Source organism: Neophocaena asiaeorientalis, unplaced genomic scaffold, assembly GCF_003031525.2.
Source record: "Neophocaena asiaeorientalis asiaeorientalis breed wild unplaced genomic scaffold, Neophocaena_asiaeorientalis_V1.1 scaffold76, whole genome shotgun sequence".
Lineage (NCBI taxonomy): Eukaryota > Metazoa > Chordata > Mammalia > Artiodactyla > Phocoenidae > Neophocaena > Neophocaena asiaeorientalis.
Window position 1 is genome coordinate 424,143 of NW_020173668.1, and position 10,470 is coordinate 434,612.

General features: G+C 57.0%; 1 protein-coding gene across 1 annotated transcript in view; it reads left to right on the plus strand.

The window, feature by feature from the left end:
- The first annotated feature begins 1,370 nt into the window (after nt 1-1,370).
- Nucleotides 1,371-10,470, plus strand: part of INSRR (insulin receptor related receptor) — a 15,933-nt gene continuing 6,833 nt past the window's right edge. The window contains exons 1-8 of the mRNA XM_024748082.1: nt 1,371-1,421; nt 2,168-2,327; nt 5,979-6,530; nt 8,108-8,411; nt 8,513-8,655; nt 8,869-9,013; nt 9,869-10,083; nt 10,365-10,466. Coding sequence (XP_024603850.1) covers nt 2,243-2,327; nt 5,979-6,530; nt 8,108-8,411; nt 8,513-8,655; nt 8,869-9,013; nt 9,869-10,083; nt 10,365-10,466 — 1,546 coding nt within the window. The 5' untranslated portion in view covers nt 1,371-1,421; nt 2,168-2,242. The remainder of the gene's footprint in view (nt 1,422-2,167; nt 2,328-5,978; nt 6,531-8,107; nt 8,412-8,512; nt 8,656-8,868; nt 9,014-9,868; nt 10,084-10,364; nt 10,467-10,470) is intronic.

The following is a 10,470-nucleotide window of genomic DNA, read 5'->3' on the forward strand; positions in this document are numbered from 1 at the left end:
CTTCCAGCAGCGGCTGCCTGGCTTCCCGCGACATGTGCGCTGGGCAGTGTTAAAGACCCAGCCGCCAGGAAAGGGCGGAGCCAGCGGCCCCCGCCCGGCCTCGCTCCGCCCCCTCTGACTCCAACCCCTCCCCCTCCTATTCTAAGTCCCCAACTCTGCCCCCCACCCTGGCAGCCTACTCCCCCAAGATACCCCCAGCTCCAGGAGACGCGGAAGGGCAGCCGCAGAACTCCTCGGAGGTGTCTGCTGGAAGTAGGGGAACTGGGAAGTTAATACATTATTTCTCCCAGCCTAAAGAAGCTGTATTTAGGTGGGAGGGGAGATGACTGAGCTTAGGGAAAGCTTGCTGTCCAGGTCATCCTAGCCAGCCCCCGGCCTCAGATCTCACTCCGCACGGGGCGCGTGCCTGAGGGACTGTGCACGTCACTTGGGATAAATTAGGTGAAACACTCTCTAAAGCCTAGAAAGAAATGGGAAGGGATCCCCAAATGACCAAACGCAGGACCTGGGGAAGGAAAACAAAAGAGACAGAAAGGGAAGGTGTCGCCCCCAAACAGCAGGCGAATGGAGACCCGGGAGCCGAGACGCCGATTTCCAGGAGAGGCCACAGGGTGGCGCTGGAAGCCCGCGCGCAAAGGTGTGAGCTCCTCCGAGGTTGGGTGGGTGGGGGCGCAGTCTGCAGCCCCCACTGCGCGGCGCCTGGTGACCCAGCGTCAGCCACTGACCCGGGCCAGCCGGCACTGGCCCCCAGGCTGGGCAGAGCCAAGCTGGGCTGGGCTGGCATCGATCGCCGTTCTGACAAGAGCATCGATTTCTGCACGGAGAAATTAATAGCTCTCTTAGCTCCTCGGACGCGGGAGCCGCCCGCGGGCGGAGCTGGGGACCCGTCGGTCCAAGGAAGCCGCGAACCCGGAAAGCCCCGGGTCCCCAGCAGCAGTCAGAGGGCAGGTCCCAGCCCCTTCACCCTGCGGGCCTCAAGCCGGGGAAAGGGGAAGGAAGAGGGGTTCTGGAGGAGGGACTTTTGGAGAAGGGTAGGGCAGAGAAGGGCCCAAGGAACCCGCAAAGGAAACCCTCCGAGAGGAGTTTTCTCCACCAGGGACCCAGCACAGACTGTCCCCCAATTTCCCGAGACAGAGACAGACCGACCGACCAAGTAGCCTGAATTCAGGAAGGTGACCAGACAGAAGCGGGGCCCCACGGGGTCATTGCCCTCTCCACGAGGATTTTGGTTGGAACTAAGGGACTTAACTAGGACAGAGCCTTGCGCCCGAAAGCAGAAGCGCCAGGCTCCTAAGGAGGTTGCCAGGGGCTCAAAGAGGCGAAGGACTTGACTATTCCGGAGACAGGTCGCACTCCCGCCGGGTTTCAAGCTCACCGGGTCGCTGCTGCCAGCAGTTACCCCGCAGGTGTCAAGGCAGCAGGTGGGCGAACTTAGAACCGCCCCTCCCCGAGGGGCCCGGTCGCTTGCCGCCGCTCGGCCGGCAGTGCAGCCCCAATTGGGAGAAGTCCGCAGGGGCGAGGGAGGGGGGAACCACCTCAGCCGCAGCGGGGCTGGGGGGAGCTCTGTTCTTGGCCCACCATCCCCCTGTATTTTGGCCTTATTTCCCCAACAGACCTGTCCACCCCTGAGTTGTCAGGCTAAATATTTTGGCTTGGCGGGAGGGGCGGAGAGAACAGAGAGGTCCCGGCAAACCCATCCGTTCGGTCTGGGGCGGGGAGGCGGGAGCTGGGCGCGGCCCCTGCGTGCCACCCAGGGAGATACAGCGGCAGCGCGGCCAGCTGGCGCTGGGGAGCCGAGCGCGCCCGGAGGGATCCGGGGAGACTGTCCCCGGCGAGTCCCGCGCTCCCCGGGACCGCCCCCGCCCCGGGCTTCTGCTCCGCCCTCGGGGTTGACCGGCCTCTTGCGCTGCCTTTTGCTCTGCACCGTGTGACTTTCTTTCCCTGGAAGCCTCTCTGAGTCTCTTCCCGTTGCTGTCTGCATCTCTGTCCTCATCTCTCTGTCTCTGTTTTCACGCTGAGTCTCTGGCTCCAGCGGCCTGTCACCGTCTGTGTCTCTGTGGCTCTCATGACTTTTTTTCTGTCTCCTGCCATCTCTGTGTGGGATTCTTTGTCACTCTGCCCCTTCCCTTCCCCTTCCCTCTGAAGCTTGCATCTCTGTGTCCCTTAGGGCCTGTCAGGTCCTTCTCCTCCCCGGAGCCATCTGGAGAAGAGCCAGGACTGGGCACAAGGCAGGACTAAGACAATGGCAGTGCCCAGTCTGCGGCCATGGGTGGCCTGCCTGCTTGTGATCCTCCTCTCCTTGGGATTTAGCCTGGACACTCGCGAGGGTGAGTCCCCAGCACTGTCTCCTGGAGCCCCATCTCCCTTCCAGCAGACTGGGAGGCCAAACACTGAGCTTCCAGCCAGAACACGTCTATTTACTTACTTCGACATGAAGACTGGGGTTAGGTCTCAGAAGGACTTCCCACCAGGAAGAGCATTTAGTTTCCCCGAGGTGGGCATTTTCCTCTCAGTTTCCTGGGAAATGAGAAGGACCCTGAAACAGGGATGAATAGATGTCCTCCATTCCTGCTTATGAAACAGTGATCCCAGTAAAGCCTGAATGAGAGTCAAAATGAGGGGATTAGTCTTAGAGGTCTTTTCTAGAGCCACTGAATGTTGGGAAAGGGGCCAGGATGGGAAGGGGAGCTGAAAACTAGGCACCATTAAGTAACTGAACCCATTGTGCAGACAGGAAACTGAAGCTCAGAGAATTGAGAGATCAAGATAGGCTGGGGTCCTGGGCTCCTGTCTCCAGGTTCTGTCCCATGTCCCCCACTTTGAGGGCCCATCCGCTGGGGTAGGGAGCTTCTTTTAATTAGTCCCCAGGCTAAACACTTCCCATGTGTAGGGTTTTGGGGGTTGGGACCATGTAGACGAAGTGGTCCTCATGAGGGTGCTGGGGGCTTGGCAGGGAGAGGAAAAAGTGCTGAGGGTGGAAGATTCAAAGGCGGAAGGATGAAGAGATGTCCCTTTCCCCACACCCACCATTCCCTTCCAGACTGAGGAAACTCAGGAATCCAGTTCTCTGTGCCTGCCTGAGGGGTCCCGTGATGCCCTCAGACTGGGACTTCCAGGGGCAGAGCAGAGTCTCCCCTTCCTGCAGAGACAGAGGAGTGATGTGAGTGGGTTGGGGCAGGGGGTCCCCTGAAGAGTGCTAGTCACAGAGGCACTGCCTGCAAGGCATAGCCCCACCCCTGCACCCCTCGCCTCCTCCACCCCTCCCCTCCTCCACCCCTCGCCTCCTCCACCCCTCGCCTCCTCCACCCCTCCCCTCCTCCACTGCTGTGCCAGGACAGGGCATAGCAAATGCCAGCCAGGAGCACAGTTGTCAGGACAGGAGCACGGCCCTGGGGGCAGGGGGCGGGGGAGGGCGGTGTTTGGTCAGGGGACCCAGATGTCCTGTTCCCAGTGCAGCTCTGCACACCACCATGTCCTGAAGGGAGGCAGGCAGGGGTTAACCTGTGAAGGTCGTAGATTTGTTTTTCCAAATGACTCCCATCAGGGGAGCCCTAGAGAGGCTGGGGCATGATGGGAAGTGGCATGTGGGCTCCTGAGAGAACCCCCCATCTGCCTGCAGAGCCTGATTGGCCTTTGCCTGGAGGGACTAGAAGTGTTTTCTCATTCTCCCTGTCTGTGTGTATGCATGTGTACCTGCATGTGCTCAGACACACACACACACACACACATACACACACACACAGTTGCTGGGTAGAGCCAAGCACAGGGACCGTTAATGACAACAGGGACAAGGTGTGAAGTAAGCCCCAGGGAGCCAGCCTAGCCTGGCCACCCCCTTTTCACCATCAGGGGATGGGCCTGGGTATGTATGATGGGTGCCTTGTTGCTTGAGGGCTGGGTAGGAAGGGAGGGAGTGGAGGCTGGAGAGGTTAGCAGGACTTGAATGGCAAGCTGAAGGTTTCAGACCTGACTCTTCCCGAGTAGGGAACATGGAAGGTATCCTTGGGAGAAGTGAGTGCAGGGACCAGGTATCCAGCCCATTAGGAGAATGGTCCTATGTGCCTTGGGGAAAGAAAGAAAAGGGGGGCTGGGGCCCTGCGATCCAGAGAAGCCAGACACACCCAGGTCCCCCAGGGAGGATTGGACTTGGGATCCAGATGTCCATCGATTCAACCCACAACCCCTGAGTGCCCAGTGGTTCCTGCCCTGAACTGGGCACCATGTGGGAATGCTGACTAACAAGGGTCCTACCCTTAGCAGCCTCCCTCCTTGGAGGGGGTGACAGACAGACAGAAAGCAATGTTGGGGCAATACCCCAGGTGTTCTGGTGTGGGTGCTGGACTAAGTGCAGCTGAGCCTGAAGTGATTAACTCAGAGGGCCAGGGAAGGTGGGGGCTTGACCTGAGGCTTTCAGGGCAAGAACTGAGGGTGTTGGCAGGCCAAGGAACTCTTCTGAGGCTGGAGGTATTAGCGGGGCCCAGTTTATCAACACCCTGGAATGTCAGGCTGAGGAATTTAAACTTGAACTTTTGGCAATGGGAGCGACGGAATGTCCCTTCGAGAGTAAACAGTTGCAGGGACCAGGCATCTAGCTTTCTCAGGCCTGGGAGAGAAGTGGAGTGTCTGAAGCTCAGACTACTGCTGCCCAGTCACAGATTTCATTCATTCATTCCTTCATCAAATATTTATTGAGCACCAATTTCATGCCAGGCACTATACCAGGCACCAAGGATACAGCAATGAATTACACAATGATCCCTGCCCTTCTGGAGCTTACAATAAACAAAATAAATAAGCAAATTGTATATTAGCCAGCGTTAAGCATTTGGAGAAAAATTAAGTAGGAAGGGGAGTGGGACTTTCCTGGTGGTGCCGTGGTTAAGAATCTGCCTGCCACTGCAGGGGACACGGGTTCGAGCCCTAGTCCGGGAGGATCCCACATGGCACAGAGCAACTAAGCCCGTGTGCCACAACTACTGAGCCTGCAGTCTAGAGCCCGCGAGCCACAACTATTGAGCCCACGTGACACAACTCCTGAAGTCCGCGTGCCTAGAGCCCATGCTCCACAACAAGAGAAGCCACCACAATGAGAAGCCCATGCACCGCCAGAAGAGAAGCCCCCGCTCACCACAGCTAGAGAAAGCCCACGCAGCAGCAAAGACCCAACACAGCCAAAAATAAATAAATAAATAAATTTATTTATTACCAAAAAAGTAGGAAGGGGAGTAGGGAGTGTTGCCATAGTAAATAGGATGGTCAGAGTAGTCCTTATTGAGAAGGTGACATCTGAGCAAAGACTTAAGAGAGGTGAGGGAGCCATTGAGAGGGAAGAGTGTTCTAGCCAGAGGGAACAGAAAGTGCAAAGACCCCAAGGCAGAAGCTTGGCTAGCTTGTTTGAGGAACAGCAACGTGGCCAGTGCGTCTGAAGAAGAGAGAGAAAGCGGGTGAAGTTGGAGAGTTGCAGGGGCCCTGTAGGCTGCGGTAAGGACTTTGGCTTTTCATCAGCTAGATGAAAGCCATTGGGGAGTTTTGAGCAGTGGAGGAAAGTGATCCAACTTGTGCGTTGTGTTTCCACTCTGGCTATAGAGTGGAAGACAGAAGAAAGAGGGGACAGGGTGGAGGTGAGGAGACTATTTAGGAAGCTATTGCTATAAAGCCAGAAGAAGATGATGGTGAAGGAAGTTCAGGTGGCCCTGGATACATTTTAAAGGTAGAGCCCACAGAGTATAGGGGTTAGACAAGGAAAGGAATCATGGAGGCTTTAGTTTTGGAGTCTGACTGCAAGAATGAAGTTGCAGTCAACTGAGAAGGGGACGTGAGTTTGGGAGGGAAGTTCAGAAGCTCACTTTTGCCCATGTTGGCTCATCTGGTGGGGATCCTCCAAGCTGCCAATGAGGCCTCTGAGGCCCGGGGAAGAGGTCACGCATGGGGTGCTTGGCCCAAACGGTACTGAGGGCTACCTGCACTTGTACCCACAGTGTGCCCCAGCCTGGACATCCGCTCAGAGGTGGCAGAGCTGCGTCGACTGGAAAACTGCAGCGTGGTGGAGGGCCACCTGCAGATCCTACTCATGTTCACGGCCACTGGCGAGGACTTCCATGGCCTCAGCTTCCCACGCCTCATTCAGGTCACCGACTACCTGCTGCTCTTCCGTGTCTATGGCCTGGAGAGCCTGCGTGACCTCTTCCCCAACCTAGCGGTCATCCGCGGTGCCCGCCTCTTCCTGGGTTACGCGCTGGTCATCTTCGAGATGCCGCACCTGCGGGACGTGGGGCTGCCAGCGCTGGGGGCCGTGCTGAGTGGGGCTGTGCGCGTGGAGAAGAACCAGGAGCTCTGCCACCTCTCCACCATTGACTGGGGCCTGCTGCAGCCTTCACCTGGCGCCAACCATATTGTGGGCAACAAGCTGGGCGAGGAGTGTCCCGACGTGTGCCCTGGCGTGCTGGGCGCCACTGGCGAGCCCTGTGCCAGGACCACCTTCAGCGGGCACACCGACTACAGGTGCTGGACCTCCAGCCACTGCCAGAGAGGTGGGCACTGGCACAGAACATGACTGGGGGCACAGAGGGGGCAGGGTCAAATGGGGCTGGCTGGCCATAAGATGGTATGGGTAAGTACTTTGCCGACACTATTTATTTTAATCCCCACTCATCCTATGAGGGAGGTGCTGTTGCTATTCCAGTTTTGCAGATGAGGAAACCGAGGCTCAGAAAAGTTAAACAACTGATGTAGCATAAGGCAGTCAAGGGGTGGGCACAAGACAGCATCAGGTAGTTACGGAGAGACAGTAAAAGATAGGTATAAGTTGGACGTGGTGAGGAGGGGAAGGGTGGCATGAATGGATACAAGTCAGCTGTACAGCAGCAGTATGGGGCAGTGGACAAGAGCAAAGCCGACTGGCCTGTGTTTGACTCTCAGCTCTACTACTTACCAGCTATGTTATTTAGCTAATCTGTGCCTCAGTTTCCTCATCTGTAAAACGATCAGAGCATTGTGATGAAGAATGAGCTATTCTGTAAAACATTAGAGCAGTGCCTGGGCCATGTTCACAGTTCTATGTTTCTGATGAAAATGGCCTCAGCACAGGCTGGCAGTATTGAAATGGGAAGGTCGGGAGCTGGGTGGAAGGAGAAAGGAGGAGGTGACAGATGAATGACAGGGCAGGTGAGGACAAATAATGTGACGTGGGATCTTCTTTAGGAGGTAAGGTACATGGAGGGGAAACAGAAGGAAAGAGTGGAGAAAAGGAGGAGTGGAATAAGGAGGGGATGGTTGGAGGAGGAAGTGAAAGTTATAGGGGAGGGAAAGAAGACCTTCAGAGACTGGAAGCAGATCTGGGGTCCCCAAGCTGAGGCTCTTTCCACGCAGCTCCTGGAGGTCAGCTCCCCTCACCCCAATGCCTCAGCGTGAGGGCAGAAGAGTAACCAGATCCCTGCTGTATCCACTGGGCCCCACCTCCCCAATATCTCCCTGTTGGCTGTAAACACAGCTGCTGCATGTCCTCTCTCTGTATAGTGTCAACACGCCCTGGCTGACCCTTGCCACACGCATCGCTCCCACAGACATCCAGCTGCCACTGTGCAGGGTAGCCAGGCCGTTGGCACCCGGCCGCAAACCCATCCACATCTGCTTGGGACCACCTCCCACCCAGGGCAGAGCGCTGAAGAGGGAGGAAGTATGGGCAGGGGCATGGGTCAAACGACCAGGGACGGCCCCTCCTTCTACACACTCCCAGACCCACCTTGCCCTGGACCTCACTCCTCAGGAGAAGCTGACTTGTTCACCTTGGCCCCATGCCTGGCAATGATCTGGGCACTAGGCCTAGACAGGACAGCAGGCTGGGGAGCAGCAGCCCTGATAGACAAGGTCACTGCTTGGTCCTGAGCTCTGACACCCCTGACTAGGCACTGTGGGAGGTGAGGAGTCACAGAGAGGGGCCACGGTCCCTATCTTCAAGAGCCCCCGTCTGCAGAAAACAGAGTCGGCAACCGGTGTCATCTGAGCTGGAGGGATTTGGGTGCAGACTAAGAGTGTTAGCCCAGGAGGAGGGGGTGGAGCTAGGACCAAGGAGGCATGGGTAAGGTCTAATGCAGCATTCTGCCCACAGTGTGCCCTTGTCCCCGTGGGCTGGCCTGCACAGTTAGGGGTGAGTGCTGCCACACTGAATGCCTGGGAGGCTGCAGCCGGCCAGAAGACCCCCATGCCTGTGTCGCCTGCCGTCACCTCTACTTCCAGGGTGCCTGCCACAGGGCGTGCCCTCCAGGCACCTACCAGCATGAGTCCTGGCGCTGCGTCACGGCGGAGCACTGTGCCAGCCTGCGCTCTGTGCCTGGCCGCGCCTCCACCTTTGGCATCCACCAGGGTAGTTGCCTGGCCCAGTGCCCTCCAGGCTTCACCCGTAATGACAGCAGGTGAGTGTCAGGTGGGCGGTGGGGGGGGGGCACCCTTGGAGCAGTGAGGAGGCCCGCACTGGTCCAGGGCTCATGCCACATCCTCTGCTTGCCCCTACTAGCATATTCTGCCACAAATGCGAGGGGCTATGCCCCAAAGAGTGCAAAGTGGGCACCAAGACCATCGACTCTGTCCAGGCAGCCCAGGATCTGGTGGGCTGCACCCACGTGGAAGGGAGCCTCATCCTCAATCTTCGTCAAGGCTGTTAGTGCCTTCCTCAGGACCATACCTCTCCTCCTGGCCACACCCTTCCTCCAGGCCACACCCCTTACAATGATCCAGCTAAAGCACCGCTTTCCACCATCCTGGGTCCCAGCCCTGAGGGCCCCCTTCCCTTGGCCCCCATTCAGCTCCCCCCTCCCAATGGAACCATCACTTTCCTTGCCCCTGCTCCAGCCCTGTCTTCCCCATTCCCAGATAACCTGGAGCTGGAGCTGCAGCGCAGCCTGGGACTGGTAGAGACCATCACTGGCTTCCTCAAAATCAAGCACTCCTTTGCCCTCGTGTCCCTAGGCTTTTTCAAGAACCTCAAACTAATCCGGGGGGACACCATGGTGGATGGGTAAGGGGTCAGAAATAGTTCCTTCTGTCTCATCTCCTCCCCAACACTCCCAGAACTGTGGTGAAGAGTATGGGAACCAGCTCTGCTACTTACGAGCTGTGTGACTCTGGGTAGGTTACTTAACTTCTCTGGTCCTCAACTTTCTCATCTGTGAAATGGGGTTAATATAACTCTACTTATTTCTTAGGGCTGTTGTGAATATTACTTAAGTTGTTATGTATAAAGCACTTAAAACAGAGCCTGAAACAAAGTATATATTACTACATAAAATTATAGTTACATATAACTCTATATGTATTGGCTATAATTGCTATCATCTGATCCTCTTAGCTGCAGAGCAAGACTGCCTGGGTTTGAAACCCATTCCTACCTTTACCAGTCGAGGCCTACCCTTAATGTAGCCAGGATTTTTCAAAATAATGTTTTAAATTACCATCCAGCCAAGTGGTTTCTCATGTACCCCCAGGGGTGCCCCCACTCCAGCTGGAGAGGCATAGCCCCAGGCTGAGTCCCACTCCTCCCTGTGTCCCCAAAGCCAGGACAGAGCCTGGCACGTAGCAGGTGCTCAATTAATGTGAGATGAGGGAAGGAGGGAGGCAGAAAAACAGTTGACCCCATTTCACTGATGAGGAAAACACAGAGTGTGGGTGACTTGCCGGACCTCACATTTCTGGTCCGTGGCACCGAGTGGGTGTGTACGAATGCCCCGTGTGTACTGGTGTGAGTGGGCTGCTGTGTGCCGCTCCTTCCCTGTGCCCCCAGTGCAGCCCCTTCAGGAAGAACCCGTAAGACACCCCCTTCCTCACCCCTTGCCCCCACTGGCCGTGCAGAGCAAGGTTCCCTGGCCTCCCCCAGGAACTACACTCTGTACGTGCTGGACAACCAGAACCTGCAACAGCTGGGCTCCTGGGTGGCTGCGGGGCTCACCATTCCCGTGGGCAAGATATACTTCGCCTTCAACCCACGCCTCTGCTTGGAACACATCTACCGCTTGGAGGAGGTGACTGGCACGAAGGGACGGCAAAACAAGGCAGAGATCAATCCCCGCACCAACGGAGACCGAGCTGCCTGTGAGGCCCAATACCCCAACCCCTGGCACCCTGGCAGTGAGAGATGTGACCCCAAGGAACACCCAGACGCACGCACACGCTGACTTTCACACACACTGAAATACACCAGACATGCTCCCGGGTGGAAGGGGACGCTTGAAGGGGACAATGTGATCACTTCTCTTCAGAGGCCACGTTGGGGGTGGGATGCTGCGGCGTCAGGGTGGGGGTTGGGAGTAGGCGGCTCAAGCAGGTGCTCTCAACACGGTCAAGAGCAAGTGTTCGCCCTTCACCCTGAACAGGCCAGACACGCACCCTGCGCTTCGTGTCCAACGTGACGGAGGCCGACCGTATCTTGTTGCGCTGGGAGCGCTTCGAGCCGCTGGAGGCTCGCGACCTACTCAGCTT